The 23,362-nt window shown below is 37.9% G+C and overlaps 1 protein-coding gene across 6 annotated transcripts in view; it reads left to right on the forward strand.

Moving 5' to 3' along the window:
- The first annotated feature begins 9,540 nt into the window (after positions 1–9,540).
- The window catches only part of ANKS1B (ankyrin repeat and sterile alpha motif domain containing 1B), a 1,217,724-nt gene continuing 1,203,902 nt past the window's right edge, over positions 9,541–23,362 (forward strand). For 4 of the 6 annotated variants that reach the window (XM_032645644.1, XM_032645646.1, XM_032645647.1 and 1 more), the window contains exon 1: positions 9,541–10,081. In XM_032645644.1, coding sequence (XP_032501535.1) covers positions 9,948–10,081 — 134 coding nt within the window. In that variant the 5' untranslated portion in view covers positions 9,541–9,947. The remainder of the gene's footprint in view (positions 10,082–23,362) is intronic. The other 2 variants (XM_032645649.1, XM_032645645.1) reach the window with 1 other exon arrangement.

Genomic DNA, 23,362 nt, shown 5'->3' on the forward strand with positions numbered 1-23,362 from the left:
CCCAGGATGGGGGTGAGGTGAGGAACCCTGTTATCCTCAATTCCCCCTCTCTTCATATTTGAAATGCCTCATCCTTCTCTTAGGGGCCTAAGATTTTGTAAGCCAAAAGCCAGGAAGAGAACTTGAGGTTATTTACCGGGTACCTCCTTTGAGAAATGGGATACTTTATTTATTTATTTATCGTGGGAGATGGGTTGCTGAAGGTGAGGAGCAAAGGGAAAAGGGAATGGGAGAGGAGGATTTTTTGTTTGTTTGTTTTATCTTATCACATTCTTATAAGTATAAAGTGATGTATATCTAGAGAAGAAGGTTATACAATGGAGTGAATTTTAAATGTTTTATGTGGGGGGTGTTTTTAATGTGTTGATCTCTTTCATAGTGTTTTAAAAAATTAACTATTTTAATAATTATTATTTTAAAAATAATAAATAATTACTAAAAGAAAATTTAAAATTAATGATTTTAATAATTATTTTTAAAATTAATTATTTTAATAATTATTTTTTAAATTAATTAATTAATTTTTGGCTGCTTTGGGGCTTCATTGCAGTGCACAGGCTTCTCAATGAGGAGCACAAGCTCTAGGCATGCGGGATTCAGTAGTTGTGGCATGTGGGCTTCCATAGTTGTGGCTCACAGGCTCTAGAGCATGGGCTCAGTAGTTGTGGTGCATAGGCTCAGTTGCTCTGTGGCATGTGGGATCTTCCCGGACCAGGGCTCAAACCCATGTCCCCTGCATTGGCAGGTGGATTCTTAACCACTGTGCCACCACAGAAGCCCAGTTCATAGTGTTTTAAGAGAAGTAGTTCACTGAGTCCCTACCTACCCTAGCAGTTTGAATGTCTCAGTAATTTCTTTCCCCATCCTTCCCAAATTCCCTGGACTCTCTGGAATCTTCTCTATGCTGCTTCCATAATTATACATACTAGAAAATAGTTTCATTTTTTTCTTTTTTCTAGACTCTAGGTGTTTACAATGTTTTTCTTATCAAGTTGGGCTTCAGTAATCATCTTTGCTTATAGGTTCCTTCACCTAAAACAACATATTCTAACCAGGAAACATACAAGTGAAATATTTCTTTCAGTTCGCATATTCTGTACATGGTTTAATTCTTTGTTCTCCTTCCTTCATATTCTTAGAGCAAACTTATTTGAGTCAAGTAAATATCTGTACTTTTCTATTAGTGCATGTGATCCTGTTTATTAAATGGACACTTCATAGCTACTGAAAATCATCATAAAACTGGGCTGCCACAGACTTCTCAGGCTCCTTCTAAGTTTCTGAACACATAGAAATTGCCACTTGTCATGGTCTTTCAAAGAAAAGAGAAGGCTAAGCCATCTGTATTTGGTTTTTAGCTCTCAGAGTGTTGAAAATGAAGAAATATTGTACCATAGTTACAAAATTATATTTTAAATGCTTATGTTTCACAAGAAAAAAAACAAAAAAAACTGGGCTGATAGTTTATGAAAAGCAATTCCATGATTGAGAGAGTATTGGGGGGGGTCCTTACCTTTCCTCTTTCCTGTTTAGACTAGGTCCCTGCAAAAGTACTGAGAGTTTCATATACTTTTATGTATGAATTATAGTAATAATGCATTTATTGATGTAGTATTGATTATTGATGTATTTATTAATACTACCACAGTATTTTTCTAATTTTACTGTTTTTCTACATGCGTAGGAAACACATGCATACACATACATGTTTATACACATTTTGGATTTCTACGTCAAGCTATGAAACTTAAAAGTTTGACTCTAGTTTAGAAACAAAGCCTTGAGTAAAATTAATTCCAATTACTAGGATGTTTAAAATACTCAGAATTCCCCCAAAGAGAAAATTTTTATGATCCTCATAAACAATATGATCACATGGATACCAAAGGGAAGTAATTTCTCCCTGATTACTGTTGACTCTCAAAGGCGGTGAAGGAATTAACTCAAACATTTTGGATTACTTTATTACAGAATTGTAGTTGTGTATCCCTATAGGAAGTACAAATTTCTTATTTAAAATTTACCTTCAACATCAAATGTTTCTGGATAACATTACATTAGATATGGATACTATAAAAATTGTACTAAATAATAATATAAAATGGATATTTAAAAAATTACTTGTTTAGATTTAACTGGCATTTATCACATATCTACTAAGAGTCAAATGCCTTCACTTTTTTTTTTTTTTGCGGTACATGGGCCTCTCACTGTTGTGGCCTCTCCCGTTGTGGAGCACAGGCTCCGGACGCGCAGGCTCAGCGGCCATGGCTCACGGGCCCAGCTGCTCCGCGGCATGTGGGATCCTCCCAGACCGGGGCAAGAACCCGCGTCTCCTGCATCGGCAGGCGGACTCCCAACCACTGCGCCACCAGGGGAGCCCCTGCCTTCACTTTTTAAATCTCATTTAATCTGATCCACAAAACATCCATCAACCCTCTTATGGACTGTACTGTGTCCCCTCTAAATTCATACATTGAGGTCCTAACCCCCAGTACCTCAGAATGTGATTGTATTTGGAGATATGGTCTTTAAAGAAGTAGTTAAGTTAAAATAAGGTTATTAGAATGGGCCTTAATCCAATAAGACTGGTGTCTTTATAAGAAGAGATTAGGACATATGCACATAGAGGGAAGACTATGTGAAGCATAGGGAGAAGGTGGCCATCTATAAGCCAAAGAAAGATGCCTCAAAAGAAACCAACCCTGCCTTCAACTTGAAGACCCTAGTCTCCAGAATTGTGAAGAAATAAATTTCTGTTGTTTAAGCCACCCAGTCTGTGGTACTTTGTTATGGCAGCCATAGCAAACTGATAAACTTGTAAAGGTATGTATTACACTTGTCTATGGACTGATGGCTCTAGAAGTTTTCCAAGCTAAGAAGAGGTTACACCAGGATTGAAACCCACGTCTTCTGACCACAGTTCTAGGTATGTGTGTGTGTGTTTAAATTACAAAACTGTAATTTGTGGTATAAGAGAAAAAGTGCTTTGGAAAGCATTTAGGTACCAATGTAGAAGAAGACACATTTAGTCAGATAATGTTAGCTACTGAGTCCAGGAAAATCTCACAATTATTCCCCTTCTGTTCTTGGCTGAAAATCCAGCCCAGCTTGGTCCCCCAGTTGGCAGGCTTGGACCTCAGCTGGGTAATAGAAAGAAGATGGTCCATGAATATGGAAGGTGGGAGGATTTTGGATTGTGGTAAATAAATAGAGAATTAGTTGCACATGTTTCTTTGTTAGTGTAATAGAATTAAAAAGCATATGTATGCTGGACGATTATAGTTAGAATTAACTTCATTTTTTCTCATGAAGCTTAGCTTTATTTTCAAGTTGTTTCATGCAGCTAACTCCCATTCTTATTCATTGATCCATAAAGTATACATAGACATTAAAAAACATACAAGCCATGGTTTATTTATTTTGTTTTTTCATATGAAGAAAGAGGGAAGCTCCTTTGAAGTGGGCAAATATCATCAATTAAAAAAGGAATCAGAAGAACGTCCCTGACGGTTCAGTGGTTAAGACTTTGCCTTCCAATGCAGGTGGTGTAGGTTCAATCCCTGGTGGGGGAGCTAAGATCCCACATGCCTCACAGCCTAAAAACCAAAGCATAAAAAAACCCAGAAGCAATATTGTAACAAATTCAATAAAGACTTTTAAAAAAATGGGAAAAGAACTCCTATTAAAAAAAAAAATCAGAGAAAATGCAAATGAAAAAGCAACTTCATTTTTAGAAAAAGCATTTGTATAATACTTTATATAATTTTGAAATTAAGAACATTCAATAACAATAATACACTTAAATTCCATAAACAATAAAAACGATTGGGAGATGTGAGTGAATTATTACAAGATAGGAGCAGAGGTAAAAGAAAAGATGGCAGGAGGTAACATAGGGATTTAGTTCTGAGAGTATAATTCCCAACTGCCTTCTAAAGAGCAAAGTGTACAGATTTCCAAACAGTGTTCTTCATGGGACACTCTTTTTCCACCTTCTGCTTCCCTTTGCCATATATCTCTCAAGTCTCAGTTTAAGTATCTCCTCTGGAGACAAGTCTTCTGCTCATCTAAAGAAAGGATCTTTCTTGAGATATGAGAGAGTTAGAGATGATTTGCTGATGGGAAGCATTCCTTTCTGCCCAGGCTGGGCATATTTGGCTGCCTGAGGGGATAATTTGATTCCAGGCTCCTGCCCTCCTCGCCCCTCTAAACAATCAGGCCAAGCAAAGAAGTAGTATCCGCCAAAAGGGCTTTAGAATAAGTCACTCCTAAATCTGTAGGCTTATGGCTCATGGACCAAAACCTACCCATGGCCTATATGGCCAGTAAACTAAGAATGGTTTTTTTCATTTTTATTTATTTTTTTCTTTTATTTATTTTGGCTGCGTTGGGTTTTCCTTGCTGCGCAGGCTTTCTCTGGTTGCGGCGAGCAGGGGATACCCTTCGTTGCAGTGCGTGGGCTTCTCACTGCGGTGGCTTCTCTCTTGTTGCAGAGCATGGGCTGTAGGCACGCAGCCTCCAGTAGTTGCAGCGTGTGGGCTCAGTAGTTGTGGTGCATGGGCTTAGCTGCTCCGCGGCATGTGGGATCCTCCCACACCAGGGATTGAACCCATGCCTCCTGCATTGGCAGGAGAATTCTTAACCACTGTGCCACCAGGGAAGTCCTGCATCTTTAAATGGCTTAAAAAAAGTCAAAAGAAGAATATTTTGTGACACATGGAAATTATACAAAATTCAAATTTAAGTATACATAAATAAAGTTTTATTGGTTCACAGCCACACTCTGTTTTTTTTTTTTTTTTTTTTTTGCCACACTCTGTTTTGAATATTGCCTATGGCTACTTTCATGCCACAATGGTGAGTTGAGTAGTGTGATAGAGACTGTGTGGCCCACAAAGCTGAAGATATTTACTCTCTGGCCCTTTAATGAAAAAGTGTGTGACTCATGTGTAGGAGAAAGACAGAAGTAGAGGATGGGGCGTAAGAAGGAGGTATTAGCCCTTGAGAAACATGAGATGAGATTCCAAAAGTGCATATTACATTCTTTGTGTCTTCTTAGTCACCCCTCTAGATATTGTGTAATAGGTTTATCAGGATGCTAGCTCTTTTCCTCAATGGAAAATAAATAGAGATGGTAAAAATTATTTATTTTTTGGCATTTCAGGGGCTTCTCTCTGTGAGAAATAGTTTGGAGACAAGACTACATTTTTCAGTGGGCTGTGTACTGGGTCACCTGTGGGGCACACAGGTTTTCAAAGGTAGTAGCACATAGGCAGGGGGGCTCTGAGAGAGGAGGAAGTTAATGATAGAATCGGCAGGATGGTGGTGGAATGTTGTGCAGTGTGATGTGATGGTCTTGGGGGAAACCCTTACTTTTCCACGTCAAATTTCCCTAGGGGGGAAGAAACTTCTGCTCCTTTTTCCAAGAGGGAATTGTATTATAGCAAACACTTTTGCTTTCTTTCCCTACTTGCTTCCATTGGAATCACTTTACCAGTGGGTGGGAAAACTTTCCTTTAAAACAAGATACAGGTTCAATGCTGGCTTGTTTTCTCTCTTGCAATGCCTGTCTCATGGATCACTAAGAAGGGCAGTAGGCTTTCTTCTGCTACCTAACAAGATGGTGGGCATACTTGGGCATCAGTACCTGTCTCAGGATGCTTTCCAAAGGCAGCCCTAGAAACCTATCATTCTCTCTGATCTTCTGATTCCATTTGTGAGACATGCTTTAGGCTGGCTGGCTATATGAATTTTCAGATCTAACTTTCTCCACAGACAGGTCTCAGGATGCACATTTACAGAGAGGAAGTTCCTAGTCTCATTTTCAGTATAGTTTTAGTATGGATCCCTGTACTTTGTGGGATATTAGATACTTACCTCATCCAGATAATAAAGATGACACTAATGAGATGCTCATTTGGTTCCTTGTGTCTATTCTCAGTCGGTTAGAACCTGGAGAAGATGGGTGATTGAAGGACATTCCATGGCCTTCAACATTCATGACCATAAATTCAGAAAGACTGCAAACATGATGATATGCTTGGTGTCTGGGTTTCCTCAGGAAGATGATGAAGGGCAAAGTTTGTGCCATGTAGGTAGGCATGAGGAGACAAACTTAAATGGAATGCAGAAAGCAAGAACTTGGTGTTCTATTCAGATGTCTAATATCTTCATAGTATTCTGTAACCTGGAGCTGCTAACTTCTGTCCCACAGCCTATCACAGTCCCAGTTATGCAGAGTAACTAGAGCTCAAGATGGAGAAAGTAGATATTTTCCAAATCCACTCCCTAAATCACAGAGTTATCCTATCTTAGCTCAGCTGATAACTTGATGCTATAAGACATCATCTTCTCCTCTTCCTCACTGCAAACAGACCTTGGTATGCAGTTCTAAGATTGATCTTGATTCATGTTCCTTTACTTTATGTTTCCAAAGGCTTCTTATACTTGCTTTGTCTTTTGCTTTATCTCCCTTTTCTAGTCTCAACCCCTAGTCCCTTTTTTTATTAGTCAACCCCAAGAGGAGTGACTTGCAATAATTCTCAACTTGCTTAAAAGTATACAGAATTACATCTGTGTATATCAGACTTTAGAGTAAGGGATTCAGAGCTTCTGCAGGAATTATAATATCTAGTATATATATAGATAATATTATGCTATTATGTACCAGGAACAATACTAGATTCTTTACTTTGTCTCATTTAAGCCTGACTGGTTTGTATGTGTGTATAAAACATATATACAATAATATCTAACAATATGTAATAAACATGCATAATGATATATATATACACAGTACATACAGCATGTGTATATATACACAATATGTTATATATAAAAATAAATAAAAAGAGAAAAAATACTCTAGTATTGTTCCTGGTACATATATATATTTACTATAATTAATACTATCCATTGAGAATAGCAAAGATAGATTTTGATGAATAAAAAAGGCTCAATTAGAAAAGTGTGGAGAATAAATATATTTTTATTTTTGTTATTAAAACAGAATAGAAATTGATCTCAAATTTATCCCCATACTTGATTTCTAGCTTCAATTATGCATATAACTTAATGGACTAAGACCATATTTCATCATAGGCATACAATATAAGGCCAGTGGAGAGCATCAGACATAACTTCATTTTACATACGTGCCAACTGAGATCTAGCCTGTGCAATTGGTTCCCAAGATTCTCTGGCTCTTTCCACTACACACAGATGCAAAATACCTTGATGAAATCTGGATGTTTAAAAAAATCTGAATTGTTTTTTTTTGGCCTCTCCAGATTTTTGGAAAAATGTTTTCACTTTTAATTTGCATGTTAGTTCCCATGCAGTCAAGCCTTTGTCCTCTTCAACAAGAAACTATGATGTAACTTCAAACAAAGAGTTTGAAGTTGAAAACTGGCTTGGAGTATCATATACCACTAGAGTAGCTGGAACTGTGGAACTGATTCTTGGAATAAATCATTACTAATGGTTTCCCATTGGGGGTTGACCCTTCTGATCACTAACTCAGCCATGGTGAAACGTTGCTTCTCAAAATTGTGGGTTCTTTTTAGCTCTGACCAACTGAATACTTATAGTATATTCTGGGATACATGTGTTTTGCTTAGGTGGCAACATTAGGAAAGTGGAAGAAAGATTTCTGTGTGCCATTTTCAAAATGAAATTAATGGCTCCTTACCTCTTGTTTCTTTAACTGGTCTGCTAGTCCCAGAATATCAGGAATCATATTATTATCATATATAATATCATCTTATTATTAAAACAGATTCAAAAACAAAAACAAAACAAAAACCCACCAGCTCAAAATCTACTTCCTTCAGGAAACCTCCCATAAGCAACCATAATATACCTAACACTTTGAACTATTCAAATAAAATCTCAGAATACTAAATTTCATTAAAAAATTTTAACATATACTTTTGTTGTTACTTATCTCAATGTCTTTTAAGTTTTCTCCAGTTATTTACTTAAAATTTCCGCCTATAGCAGGCAGTCATGGATTTGAGTCTTGGCTCACTTTCTAGCTCCATGATTTTGGGCTAATCAGCGTCGTCATCTGTAAAATAAGGATAAAAATGGTACCCATCTCATGGGATTGTTATGAAGGCTGAGATAACATGAAAAAAACTTAGCATAGTACCTGGTACCTAGTAACCGCTCATCAAATGTCTGTGATGATTATTGTCTGTCCATTTTATTTTTTCATGGGGGCAGTAAGGTATATGGGGAAGAGCATGGGCTAGCAGTGAGTCAGTTCTCTGGTCCAGTTCTGTCAGCCACTTACTATGTGCAGCATCCTGAGAAATTTAATTAACCCTTTGACCCACTATTTCCTCATTACCAAAATGGATATATGGTAGTAATATCCAGTTCACTGAATTGTTGTGAGGAAACTGCCCATTATGTCCCTTTCCTCCCAACTGATTACCAACAAGTTAACATTTATGAAGTCTATTCCAAGGGCAAGGCAACGCACAGGGTGTCACAGGAAGTTTCAAAAGAAAATAAATGCGTGTTCTCCATCGCGGGCAAGGAGAGCAGCTAACAAAATCAAGCCAACCATGCACAATGAATTGCTGATGAATATGCAAATTAAAGTGGGTGTCTAATCCATGCTCATTTATATTTTTTCCCAGTGTGAATGTGTTAGAATTTTCAATGAGAGCCTTTTTCCTGGTATTTTCACAAGTCAGCAGATCCTCAAAGCCCAACTGAAATAGAGGACTGATGAAAGACCTTAGGAAAACTGGAACAGTCACAAACCATTCCAGTGGCCAGTGTCACAGAAACTAGAATAAAACAAACCTCTTCTTTCTAAGCAAAGGCAGGTCTCAGTCGTCTCTGGAGGTAAACGGAAGGACGAAAACCGGTCCAGTCACCCGGACACCGACATAAGCGGTGGCAGAGGGCTCCTTCCCAGCATCACGAGCCTCTCATCCCGGACATGGAGGATTTTCCTCAGCGTCGTGACTGACCCGAGGAGTGGCGCCGGCGCCCGACCGGCTGAGGAGTCGCAGCGGCCCGGAGAACTCCAGTCCTCACACGGTTAAATCTCTCCCAAGGAGACTGGAAGAGGGAGGGTCCCCGCCCACGAAAACCAGGAGAATCTCGTCCCGGCGCCCCGCCCCCATCTCCTCCCCCCACCCCCACCCCCAACTCTGGACGGACTCACTGGCCGCACCTGCCCGCGCGCACACGCCCCCCGCGCGCTGGCCGCCCTGGGCGCCAGGCCTCAGAGCTGCCGCCGCCGCAGCCGACGGACCTGGGCGTCCGCCCTCCCTATCCCATCCCCGAACCGCCTCCGCCATCGCCGCCCTCGGCAAGCGCCCGCCGCGGCTCGTCCTCACCGCCCGGCCTCGGCGCGGGCCGCGGCCGCTAGAACCACAGCCGCCGCGCTCCTCTCCGCCGCGGGCCGCGGACGCCGCCGCCTTAACCGCCGAGCGGGCCGGGCGCGAAAGCTGAGGAGAACCCGGGCCGGGGCGCGAGGGCGCGCGGGCCGCCGCCGCCGCCGCGGGCGTTCGCGGTGCTCGGGCTCAGGCGAGGACGGTCTCCGTCTCCTCCTCCGACCTCCTCACTCCACACCATCCTCCTCCCGCTCCTCAGAAGCACCCCCGGTCCCCACCCCCTCACGCCCCACCCGCGGGAACCAGGCCTCGGGAATTCAGGGGAGTGGCTGTGAGGGCGCGTCGCGGCTCCCCAGCTCGGCCAGACCCTCTTCCAAGACATGGTCTGATTCTCATTGTGAAAGCTGCGCCCCGAAGAGGAGCGGAGAGTGGTGTCCCCGGCTGGGGGCTGCACGCATCTCCCGGTGCTGAAGCTCTGGCATTATCTTAGGGTGGGGCGGGGAGGGCCCTGGATTTGGGGCCAGTGGGGGTGGGCGGGGAGGAAGACCCGAAGGGGAAAGGACTCTGTGAGGGAGTCGGTGAGAGACTATGGGGAAGGACCAGGAGCTGTTGGAAGCTGCTCGCACTGGAAATGTGGCTCTGGTGGAGAAACTCCTGTCTGGCAGGAAAGGAGGGATCCTGGGCGGTGGATCCGGACCCCTGCCCCTGTCTAATCTGCTAAGGTAAGGACTGGAACCGGCTCCGGGTCTGCACACCTCGTTGTGCATCGTGATGGATACGTCCTGCGCCTCATGGTTGTTGCACCTGGTGGCTGCCAGCGATTCATTCTTAAATTAGGTAGGAAAACAGAATGTGTGTATGGAGAGGAGGCATGAACCTCCCAGTCAGATTAATGCCTTAGATTCTTTGACTAATTTTAAGATAGCCTTCCATCAATGCGTCGGTAGCTACTTTTCTCTGAGCTGTGGTGCAGAACTTATACATGTACTAGTGTTGCTGGAAGAATTTCTGCGTTTCACCCTCTTTACATAAGTGTTTATTATATATTTTCTGCTTCGAACCCGGTCTTTTTTTTTTTTTTTTGTCTACATAAATGAAATTGGCAAAGAAGTATTGCGTGCGTGCAATTATTCTGCAAAAACCACAGCCTTTGGTTGCTGCTACCCTTCCCTTGCAGAAGGCATTTGCTGTGCTGTGGGATATGATCCCACAAAATGAAGAAAGTGAACCTTCTGATGAGATGTCATCAGTACAGGGTGTGTGTAAAACTTGATGAGGCAGGTTAGGTAGCCCCAGCAGTACTTTCAGCCACCTGGACATGGCTGAGTGAAACTTGGTTATTATATCTCAGGATGAAGGATGCCTGGTCGGGATTGGGAAAGTGTATATGGAATATAGTAGAGGCCTTTTAATGGGAAGATGTTCCAGGTGAGACTAATATTGCTTGGAGAATCTTTCTAAGATGACATTTAAAAAAATGTCAAGGTCTTTATTCAGCAGGCAGTACCTTGGAAATAGCAGTGTTGATTTGCATGTTTGAAAAAACAATTAAAAGTTGAATTGATGGGCAAATGAAATCAGTTGTGAGGGAGGAAGCCTGAAGAATATTCACTAGATAAAGTTCAAGGAAAGCTATTTAGTTTCTAAAATCATGGCTATTCAGTTTACCCTGGATAATTTTGGCGGCATCAATCATCATTCATATCTTTACCCTAAAACATCTCTTAGACAGCTCAGCTGTACTTTAAAAAAATTTTAAGCTCAAGTGATTTTCTTGGTTTTTAAAAACTGTTTCTTGCTACTCTTGACAGGTGCTTAATACAAACTTTTGGGTGATGACATTGTTCTTTACACAAGTTTTCATATGTTGTGGTGGTCAGATAAAGCAGTTATTTACAGTCCTGGCCAATAGGGTAAATGAGAATATTTCTATTACAGTGTAATGACTTTAGTTGGAAAATAGTTGATAGGATTTTAGAAAACTCCAAGTGATCATCTATACTTGTTGACAGTGACATTTTATTGGAATGACAGTTCACTTCAGAACAATGAATATTTATGGGACATTTTTTTCATTAGGTCTTAGAAGTGATGACTCTTGTGTGTACTCCCTTGTTGAGTAATTTTCACTTTCAATCAGAAGTACATGGCACTTTTCATTTTTTCTGCATCCTGTAGAACCTTGACTCATTTTATTATCTGGACTGTTGCCATGTCACTGTTTTAATTTTTCAAAATAGCTCAGCTCTCTGTAACTCCATGGGGGATTTTGAATCTAATAATGCCAGCCCTTCCAGATTGCTCTCTTTAGGAGATATGAGGGAAAGGAGATGTAAGGTAAAGGACTGAGTTTGGATGTCATTGCTGTTGTGAGTATGTATGTCTTCTACAAAGACTGGCCAAAGAGTTAAATCACATCCTCCAAAAAAATTTTTACAAGTATCAAATTGAAATATGTTTTTAAAACATGTATTTCAAATTTCTTTGTCTATTTCTCATTTGGCTCTATACTTTGGACAAAGAATAGAGTATCATTTATCATTTCTAATTTTACTGATGATACAAATAAGGGTCAGAAGAAAGTTAAGTACTTCTGGTTTTCAACTGTGGCAGGTAAAGAGCTTAGAAGTCTTTAAAAAAATCACAATTAGACAATGTGTAATATTTCAGATTATAGCTCTAGTAATTGCCCTTAGTCACAGGAAGTGTATACAGAAGCAGTTTATTTGACTATAGTTTTAAACTGCAGGTAGAATAAGTATGTTTGCCAGTGGGTCATATCAGTGATAAAAATAATTATGGCTAGAAACCTGTATCCTGAAAGAGGTTTCTAAAAATAATCAATTTCTTTGGAAAAACACTAAAGAATTCTTTGAGAACAGTGCGAATTTTGGTTAATTTCATTGAGATAAATGGTGTTTTAAAAAGCTTATCTTTGTGATAGAACTTAAAGGTAAACATCTTTTAAATACCTTCTCAGTTGTGCCATTTAAAAAAAAGAATAGATGTCAAATTTTAGGACTAGAATAGCAACTATTTAATGTTGGTAAACATAAATAAAACACCAAAATTTTGACCCCAATGTACTTCTTGAATGAGAGGTTTTCTCTTTTGCTGGTTTTGTCAGAGGTAGCAATAGTAGCTCTACAATGAGAATGCACATAGAAAACAAAACAAAACAAAACAAAAAACCTAAAAAAAGTGTGTTCATTAGAGTAGTTTGAACCAAGCCGTAAAACATCAAAATCAAAACCAATAACCTTTAAACTTGCATTTATCTATCTCATACTGAATAAATAACTAAAACAGTGCCTTTGAAGAAAATGAGAATTGAAATTATATTCTTTTGGTGATCCTTTGCATAAAATGAAATTCCTAAGAAGGCACATTTTATTTAGTTGTCACTTTATTTCACAAATGATTGTCATCAAAAGTTTATTTACAGGATAATAGGTAATTATCCCTCTTCCTTCAAACATAATGGCACTTCAAAATTTTAAACTATTTTGGAATGAATTGTGGAGTAGGTGTGGTACTCCCCTGCCCTACTTCATTACTTGTGTTGTGTAGTAATAGGGTCGGAACCGGTGCTAAATGCGTGTGTCATCTCATTCAATTCTTGTATCAACCTTAAGATGTTGGTCCTCATTTCTTAGATGAAGGACTAAAGAGATAGGAAGATTAAGAACTTGCCTAAGGTCACATAATTAGTAATGGCAAAGATTTTAAGTTCTGTGATTCAGATTTGCCTTACTGCGTCTTAAGTCTTACTCATTGAATCTGTTTTATTTGCACAAGTTTAAGGTACATGGCCAATTAGATAGTCTAATCTGAACACTTTTTTGCTATGAATAATAATTTAATTTAAAAATCCTTAAATTTTTTTTTTTTTTTTTTTTTTTGCTTAAAAAAACCCCCAAAACAACTTGTAACTGCCCTTTGAGGGATCAGTAGATAAAGACTTTTCTGAAGACGCTTTTGATCACATATTACCTACTAAGTGAGCAGTAACTGTATGATGGGGAGTCAGGTATGTTTGGGTGACACTGGGTTTTAGCAGTAGTAAAAATGACCTTGAATAAATATAAATATGTTTCTAAGCCTCACTGTGCTCTTCTATGAAGTGGAAATAGTAATAATACCTATCATATAGGGCTGCTGTAAGGATTAAATGAGGTATAAAGAAATTAATGCACATTGGTGTTCATCATTGTGCCGTTATTTCTCACACAGCTTTAAAGCACTTGACTTTATTTCTTCTTTTTTTTCATTTTAGAAAGCTCTAATTTATTAGTAAACCTTCCCTTCCCTTCCACTGAGCTGAAATCTTCCTTTCTTGAACTGCTGCATTTTGTTTTTAGCTTTAAATTTTGGAGCTTTCCAGAATAAATTTAATCTCAACTTCTATGTAACAATGCTTCAACAATTTTAAGGTCTTTATTGCCACCTCTTCCTACTTTCATTATCAAGACTAAATATCTCCATTTCCTTACCATTTTGTTGACTGTCTGTCTTAAGGCCTTAATTACTAAGGGTTTGGCTTTACATTATACTAGGAGTAAATTTCTGTAGTAAGTTTTCCATTAGAATCACAGAACCTTAAAATAGAAAGGGGCCTTTTCATCCAACTTCTTACTTAGAGAATTTACCTCTAACATCCTTTACCAGTTATTCCAGTTCTGTTAAACCCTGCAATGGCTAGATCCATCCATTCCATTTTTGACAGCTCTAATAATTAAAAAAAATTCATCTTTTATTGAACTGAAATTCACCTCCCTGTAATTTCCAGCAGTTGGTACTAGTTTGGCTTTATGAGTCAATACAAAGTAGCCAGGGCAGTTCTTTAGCTAATATTTAGCTATATTGTTTTCTTATAACTATTTTTTCCCCAAGATTTTAGCAGCCTGTTGTCATGTGGCAGTAGAGCATAGGTGGTAAGAACTTACATTTTTATACTTTTCACTACCCTCTTTTTCTTCTTTCATATTCTCAAATTTTTCAATGACTCTCTTCAAATGTGGTGACCAGAAATGAACAAAATGCACTAGGTGTCATTTGACCAGTGTAGAATATACTGGGATATTTGAATTAAAAAAAAAGTTATAGAACAGCATTTGTAGTATGATCCTTTTCTTTAACAAAGAATAAGTGTGTGTGAACATTTATACTGTACATTAAGAAGTCTGGAATGATAAATACCAAAATGTAAATAGTATTCTTTGTTGAATGGTGGAATTGTGGGTGATCTTTATTTATTTAGGCTTATCTGCATTTTCCAATATTCTACAGCAAACATGTATTGTGTAATGAAAACCTCTAAAGAACCTCTCTTCAGGTTGGTATAAATTTAAAAATAGCAATCTTTATGCCTGGTATTCCTACTAACATCGAAGCCACTTAACAGAACTATTAGCCAGCTGTTTCTCTCCAATATATCTGTTTGAATATTATGAGGTATTTTATCCATTGCCTTTCTATATTCACATTATGTTCTGTTTGTCATTCCTTTGATGTACCCTGTAGTAGTAAGTCTATAAATTCCAGGAAAATTAGGCTACTTTGTTATAGCTTGTTTCTGATAGCGAACCATTGATGATGCCTAGTATTGTGCAAATTCCTTCTACCCCCTTGCTTCTAATTCTTTTGGGTCTGGATACTTAGATTCATTTAAAGCATCAGTGTCTCTTATGATCTCTGTCTTTTTGGAGGTTCAGTAATCTCCTAGCATTATTTGTTTATCCTTTCTGGTTTGAAAATGATTCTCACTAGGGATAAGAGCAAAGTAGAAGTTGGGAAGAATCAGATTCTTGGTGTTGTTAGATGTCTTAGGAAATTCTCTTGTGGTCTAAAACCATCCACAGTTTTACTCTGTGAGGGATTAAAGTTACATTAGCTGTCATAGCAGTGAACTTCTATTACTTCCCTCCTTTTTTCCAAACTTAGCTGGAAAGGACATTAGCCGTTTTCTAGGGCAAGTGTACAAGTTCACTTTTGTGTTTGTTTTCAGTTTGACCTCTCACCACCCTCTTTCATCCTTAAAAAAAATCTGAGCTCATCAGAGCTCATTAGAGTACTCAAATTGAGTTGCTTCCCTCCTTTTCTTCCTTCATATTATATGTGAAATTTCATTTTATTTAACATATCTTTCATGAGACAGCTGCAGAGCTTTTTAAAATCTCTCTCTTTGGCATAACTACCTTTTAATCTAAACAAGAATAATTCCCATTTAAACTGTGTTAAATTATTTCTTTTTTAGTCTAGATTAAGAATTATTTGTACTTTGATAAAGCAGTAAAAAGTTTGTTAATACCTCAAATTTACTTGATTTTCTTAATGCCTCAAAGAGTCGAATACCATGTAAAGTGTATTTAGTAAATTCTTGTTGAACATAAGGAATCCAGTTCAAAAGACTCCCATGTGAAGAAGTATATCAGTAAGAACTGAGGAAAAAATAATCTTCTTGTTATCAAAGGTATATAAACCAGAGAGCTTATAAATTTTTCAGATTCAGGATTCAGTTCATGAAGTTTTTGGTGATGGATACAAGGAGATAAGAGGCAACTTGGAAGTATTGTAATTTTCACAACTATTTGGGCAATTGTGGTTATTGGGACTCTGATATAAGGTACTTATTTCCAGGGAAACTGTATTAGTTAAATGCAATAAATCACAAATAGAGCAGTTAAACTGCATGGAAATGTTATATCTATAAAAATAGTCAAGTTGCAAGTGGGTTATCTATTTTAGATAGTAATGGTGTTTGAAGTGGTGATTGCACCATTATGTTCAGGGAGCTGTGTCTGCCAGAGTGAACAGTGCCAGCTGCATGATGGGGAGTGAGGAAAGAGGAGAGGGAATTTTGGTATTGACCTCTTTCTCAACTAAAGGGTTTTCAGCTCCCTCTTCAAAACTGTGAGGCTGATGTGTAGCAGGGAATTAGGACAACCAGCTGGTGACTACTCAACCTGTCCGTTTTTACATTGCCCAATTCCTAGTGCATCTCAGTGGTTTCTTACAGTTGCAGATGAGTGAAGTAGGTCTTCACTGACATGAATGCAGAAACTTACAGTATTCAGTAGTGTGCCTACTGACCTTAGCAATTTAACCTCTCGAGTGACAGTAAACACAATTTGATTAGTTCAGTTGTATACTGAAATAATTTACTTAATTATGCATTTGAGGTAATTTTGGAAAATTCTTTCAAAGAGCCTATTTTAGAACATTTTCCTGAGTATTTAACTAGAAATGGAAGCTGACTATAATTCAAATCATGGGTTAGAAAAGATTAATTTCAACCTACAGAACCTGAAGCTATTTAACATTTAATGCATTTCAGTGTGTCTTTGGTTTCCATTTTGAACATATTGCAGCATGGTTTTAATTAATTAAAATATGATGAGTTTTGGTTATTCATTATATGTTGATATGAGAGATTATCTTACATTTGAAAAAGCAGGAATTTACACAGAAGACTCATCTGTGTGCCAGTTCTTTCTCTAGTTTGTGATGACATGGTCATGTAAACCATATGGCAGCCAGAGGCACAATGCCAGTTGACAGCCCATTGCATTTTTTTGTGTAACACAGATATAAGAACTCTTCTTAGAGTCCGGTTTTCTTCTTTTGTGTCAGTAGGACAGCGGGTGAATTCTACATTTGTGTTAAACCTGGGTGAGGCTTGCAAGTGTGTGATTTTTTGAGGGTGAATCAAAATATATGTTCAAAGGATAAATTTTGTTTTCCTCATTTCCTTCTACTGTAATCTCCAAAGTTCACCTCTGAGAGTGTTTCTTATATATAGTGCTTTATTATTTAACAGCATATCTTTATGAATCTGTCTATAAAATGAATTTTGATTCAATTGTGCTGTAGAATTATTTGGGTTCTATTGTGTTGTGAGAGCAGCTTTATTTAAAGTGGTTAATTACTTCTAGTTAAGTGAGCTGAAACAATTGGCCTAAACTTGTTGCCCTTAAATTGCATCATCTCTTGACTGATGGTTGTGGGCATAAACAGCCAACCTCATTTCTTGCTGCCTGCTTGATATTTCTGTTCCCTGTACCCCATTTCCTCTAACCCTTCCTGCTCAAATTTCTTTTTCTAGTAAGAAAGTCTCTTCTCCATTCTAATTAGTACAGGTTCAACCTGCCTCTAGTTCCTGTGCCAACTGTCCCTCTCAAGAGTAGCAGATTTTGTGTGAGGAGTAGAGTTGGGGTGGGCTGTGTATAGTGACAAGTAGATTAAGAAGAACAAAAATTGTGGAGTTTACAGAGTTTGCTTTCATCATCTCTAGTTTCATGCATATCTCAATGTTAATTTCTCCTCACATGTCATGGACTCAGTGCCCTTGTGCCTTTCCTAACGTTACCCCACCACCAACAATTATTTGTGGGTGCTGACAATTCATACTGAAGTATGATTGACTGGTAAAGGCTTTTAGGAAGAAGAAGCTCTTTTAGTATTTTCATTTAAAGAGGAAACAACATTTAGGCCAAAATACTAAAGCTTTGGAACTCTAATGGCAGAGTTGATGGAGTGGATTATTCAGATTTTCAAGAGTGGGTTGGATAAAGGTGGTCATTTATCCTTTCTTCTTACAAGGCTGGTGCTGTAGAAGGGGAAAGGGATTTGATTGGAGACAAGAGAAATAGGATAGCATAGGGCTGGTGCTGGAAAATCCTTTTTTTTTTTTAGCTACTTAATTAGTCCCTAGAACTTTTTATTGGATATCTGTTATATACTGATCTTAGGTATCAGCATATGGTATATATTTTGCCTGTTTCCAGAAATTATTCCTGAGATGTTTTTATTATAACAAAGATATAGAATTGTATAAGAGCTTTAATATCTAATGTGGTTTTAGATTCAAATTCTTCCACATCCATTTTCTTGTTATTAAAAAAATTCATGTTGTAAGTTTACTCAATATGTAGGTTTTTTCATAAACCCATGTTTCACTACTGGGGAGGTGTTTGAAGTTTTGTCCCCTGGATCCCAATTAGCATTCTTCCACACTAAAGTTTTCTTTTCTTTTTTTCTCCACCCCCCCCCCCCCCAAATAAGTAGCCACTTTGAATCCTTGTTTGATACCTCTAGTTACTAATCTGCATTTGAAATATTTCATGTAGCATATAAATATGCTAAATTTAGTATCTTATGTTTTGAATATACTAAAAAATTGCTGTATTTACTTAAAGAATTATCCCTGTTTTGTATAGATATTTTACTTCTAGTATGGAGGCATGGGAGTGAGTGGGAGTTTGTGGGGAGCTGCAGGAATTAGGCAGAGATGTTCTTTGGCATGGTAAACTACATGATGGTGGAGTAGCAACAGAGTTGCTTCCTGTTGGCTTGCTTTGGCTAGTGACCACAGTGGTCTGTTACTCTGAATTTCATAGAAACTTTGGAGACATAATGGAGAAGGTGAAGAATTACAAACAAGTACCTGTAGAATAATGGGAGAATATTTAACAAAGAGTTAATACAGTGTGATATGTGCTGTAATGGAAGTCTCAAACAATGCTACAGGAATGCCAGCAGCAAGGAGGAGATACCTTTAGTCTGTTTGGAGGAGTAGTCAGGGGAAACTTCAAAGAGGAGGTGATTCTTGAATCTTGTTGAATGAGTAGGAGTTTGTCAGGTTGACAGTTTGCAGGAAGGGTGTTTTAGGCAAAAGGAACAGTATATTTAATAATTGTGTGTGAAAATGTAGAATATATATAATATGGGGTATTAGAAGGAGTTTGTTATAGAGCATGGATATGAGGTAAGTCTGGAGATTGAAGTACTTGTGTGCTGCCCTTAGGAGTTTGAATTTTAATCTGAAGGCCATGGAGATCCATTGACTTTTTGTTTCAAATTTTGATATGTTACTTATTCATTTATGATAATAGCATGACTGTGTTTCAGAAAATTGAGTAGAAGAGTAAAAATCATTCCAATCCTATTGCTAAAATAACTTTTTCCTATGTTTAATGTAGTTGCTGTTAGATAGAGCGTACAGTTTGAATCCTGAATTTTTTGCTTAGTAATATATCAAACTTCTTCAGTGTTATTCCAAAGTCTTCATAATCATATTTTTAATCACACCATAGTATTCCATTTAATGCAGAATTTTCATAGACCTCTTCCATCAGAATCACTCCTGGTTGTTTGTTAAAAATATGCATTTCCTATTCCCATCTCAGACTTACTAGGTCAGAGTTTTGGGGTATAAGGTCTGGGAATATGCATTTTACGAGCTTCCCTAGTTTAATTGCTGTGTACTCTGTAAAGTGTGAGAACCACTGATCTGGTGATGTATATACCATTACTTAAACATACCCTTAATACTCGATACTTGTTTATTTTAACTTACTTGTTATTATTATAAGTAATGTTTTGATGAACATTGTTATACAAATCATCTTTTCCATAAAATTATATTCTTAATATACATTTCTAGAAGTGGAATTACTATTCTAAAAGGTATTTATTATTAACTCCATATTTATATATGGGGTAAAAGAGCAGAAAAATTGAATAACTTGCCCAAAGTTACAAAGCTAGTGACAGATCCAAGATTTAAATTCAGGTCTTTCTGATCCCAGAGATCTTTTTATTGTGCCATGTTGCTTCCTTGTTCCATAGGGACCAATGTATGTCCTTGGTTAAAATATGAAAATGCCAATATGATTCCAGTATATAAATAGAAAGTACATTTTCTACAAAGTTATATAGTAACGTATTTCAGATCTTGCATAGTTCTCATTATTTTTGCTTTTGCTCATCATACAGTTTCACATTATAGGCAGTATTTTGCTTTACATTTGTTTCTTTTTTTTATTTACCAAGTTTTTTAATTTTTTTAAATTTATTTTTATTTTTTTGGCTGTGCTGTGTGGCATGCGGGATCTTAGTTCCCCCACCAGGGATTGAACCCACGACCCCTGCAGTGGAAGTGTGGAGTCTTAACCACTGGACCTCCAGGGAAGTCCTACATTCGTTTCTTGATGGCACATAAACAGTAAACTGAATTCAATGTTAAGTTAGTTAAAGATGTTTTAAAATACTTCTTTGTCAGTCATCATTTTCACCTTAAACAGGGTGGAATTGTTTTACCCAAAATTTCTTAGGCACTTGATGTTATATAACTTCTGTTGTCTTCAAAGGTGGTCTAATAACTTGTCAGATGGGTGTGATTCAAATGGGTGTGATTTATATCTCCTTATTTCTTCCCTCTTACAAAAGGAGGAAAATAAAGTGTTCACCATAGTCCTCACTTAATAAACTTTATAGTTTATCTCTTTCAAGCTGATAAATCTGAGCTCATAGTTCTTAACTGAGCTCATTAACAACTCAGGGACCTCATCAAATCTAGTGTTAGGCTGTGTAGAAAAACCAAGGAACCAATGCAGTTAGGACCTTCACCTCCTCTCTTTCTGTGCACCTCTGTCCCTTTTCAGAGCCTTTCTGTCTGTCTTGGTTATGAGGCATTCTTTGGCTTCTTTTATCTGGAACTCAGAACTCTCATTCAGTTTTACCCTGTACCAAAAAAAGTTTCCTATATTACATTTTATTCCTTCATGCCTTAGATCTCCATTTTCAAAAACAGCAAATGGCATAGTAGAAAGAAGCAGCAAAATGTAATGGAAAAAGCCTGAATCTTGGGATTGAATGAAAACTGCCATTGAATGGATTTTTGGCCCTTGGCAAGTTATTCCACTTCTTTGGGCTTCAATCCCCTCATTTATAAAGTGGAAATGATAATACCTGTCTTGTAGAGTTGTAAGAAGTAGAGATAATTTATATAAACTACCTAGCACAGTGCCTGTCACATAGGAGGACTCAAATGCATGCTTCTGTTACGATTATTATTATTACTAGGACATTAATGGCTGTGCAAGAAATAATTGTTATAGATTCAGAGTATCTTTATTTCAATGTAAACTCTGGGATATTTGCATTTTAATAGGTAACTTCTTTAGGGACATTGTCTTAGCCTAAATCATTAATGGTATAGGCACCAAGACAGGCCATTGGGGATGATGATTTGTCCAGTCTTCCTGACTGCAGAGCTAGGGATTACTTTTTCATGCCTACTTTTAGGAGTGGTTCTGGTCACCAAAGATTTAGCCTTTATTCATATCTTCTACATTCCTCACAAAGCTAATTTGAACAGAAAGAAATTGTGTTCTGTTGGAGTTGTATGTGCTCTGCTATAATCCATGTGGTTAATGGGTTCCTAATAAGCCTATCATTAATATTTTCCTTATTTTTCTTTTTAAAGCATTATTAATTGACAAATATTTTGAGGGTGTGTACTGTGTATTTACCATGATGATGGTGCTTTGGAGGATAGAAAATAAACTTCTCTTCAGGCCCTTACAAAAACTGCACACATAGGATGATAGCTAACTATATAGTAGTGTCTAATTTTATTAGGGTCTGAGAGCTCATAAATTCAACTTTTTCTTTGGCTTAGTCCAGTGTCAACATTTGGCTCTCATCTTCTACTGCATACCAGTATATGATCTGAATCTGATCATAAATCACGTTTAAGTAATTCTTTAACAGCTGAAGATAGAACTATATACTCTCAAATATTTTTCTTTAAAAAAATTAAAAAAATAATCACATACTAGAGGAAAACCTGGAAGTACAAGGCAAATAACTGTTTCTTTTCCTGGACCATTTGAGAGTAAGTTGCCAACCTAATGTACTAGCACCGCAGAATACCTTAGTTTGTATTTAGATATTTCCTAAAGACGAGGATATTTCCCAATATAACTACAGTACATCCACTAAAATCAGGAAATAACCACCAGACCCCACTCAGGTTTTGACTGGTGTGCCAGTGGTATGCATCATTGGGATCCAGTTCAAAATCACCCATTACATTTAGTTGTCATACCTCTTTAAATTTCTTTGGTATGCTACAGGTTCTCAGTCTTGCCTTGACTTTTATGACCTTGACACTTTTCAAAGACTATAGGCCAGTTATTTTGTAAAATGCCCCTCATTTGGGCTTTCCTGATGTTTTCTCATGCATTTTGGTAGGAATATCACAGAAGGGATGCTGTGTTCTATTCATTGCATCCTATCTGATGGCATGTGATTTTGATTTTGTCCTATTTCTGATAATGTTCTCTTTAATCACTTGCTTTTACTAGTGTCTGTCAGACTTCCCTATATACAATTACTCTTTTTCCATTTGTAAAAACTATTTTGTGGGGAAGTACATCTAAACTATGTGAGTATCCCATTCCTCATCAAACTTTCGCTTATTTATTTATTTATTTATTTATTTGCGGTACACGGGCCTCTCACTGCTGCGGCCTCTCCCGCCGCGGAGCACAGGCTCTGGACGTGCAGGCTCAGCGGCCATGGGTCACAGGCCCAGGCGCTCCGCAGCACACGGGACCCTCCCAGACCAGGGCGCGAACCCGCATCCCCCGCATCGGCAGGCGGACTCCCAACCACTGTGCCACCAGGGAAGCCCTTCATTTATTTATTTATAGGCATACCTCAGAGGTACTGTGGGTTCAGTTCCAGATCACTACAATAAAGCAAGTCACATGAATTTTTTGGTTTCCCAATGCATATAAAAGTTATGTTTACACTATACTATACTATAGTGTATTAAATATGCAATAGCATTATGTCTAAAAAACAAGGTACATACCTTAATAAAAAATACTTTATTGTTAAAAATGCTAAACAACATCTGAGCCTTCAGTGAGTTGTAATATTTTTTGCTGGTGGAGGGTCTTCCTTCGATGTTCATGACTGCTGACTGATCAGGGTGGTGGTTGCTGAAGGTTGGGATGGCTACAGCAACTTCTTAAAATAAGAAAATGAAGTTTGCCATCTCAATTGACTCTTCCTTTCACGAATGATTTCTGTACCATGTAATGCTATTTTGTATTTTACCCACAAAAGAGCTTCTTTCAAAACTAGAGTTAATCCTCTCAAAACCTGTTGCTGCTTTAGCAACTAAGTTTGTGTAATATTCTAAATCCTTT

Source organism: Phocoena sinus, chromosome 10 (assembly GCF_008692025.1).
Source record: "Phocoena sinus isolate mPhoSin1 chromosome 10, mPhoSin1.pri, whole genome shotgun sequence".
Taxonomy (NCBI): domain Eukaryota; kingdom Metazoa; phylum Chordata; class Mammalia; order Artiodactyla; family Phocoenidae; genus Phocoena; species Phocoena sinus.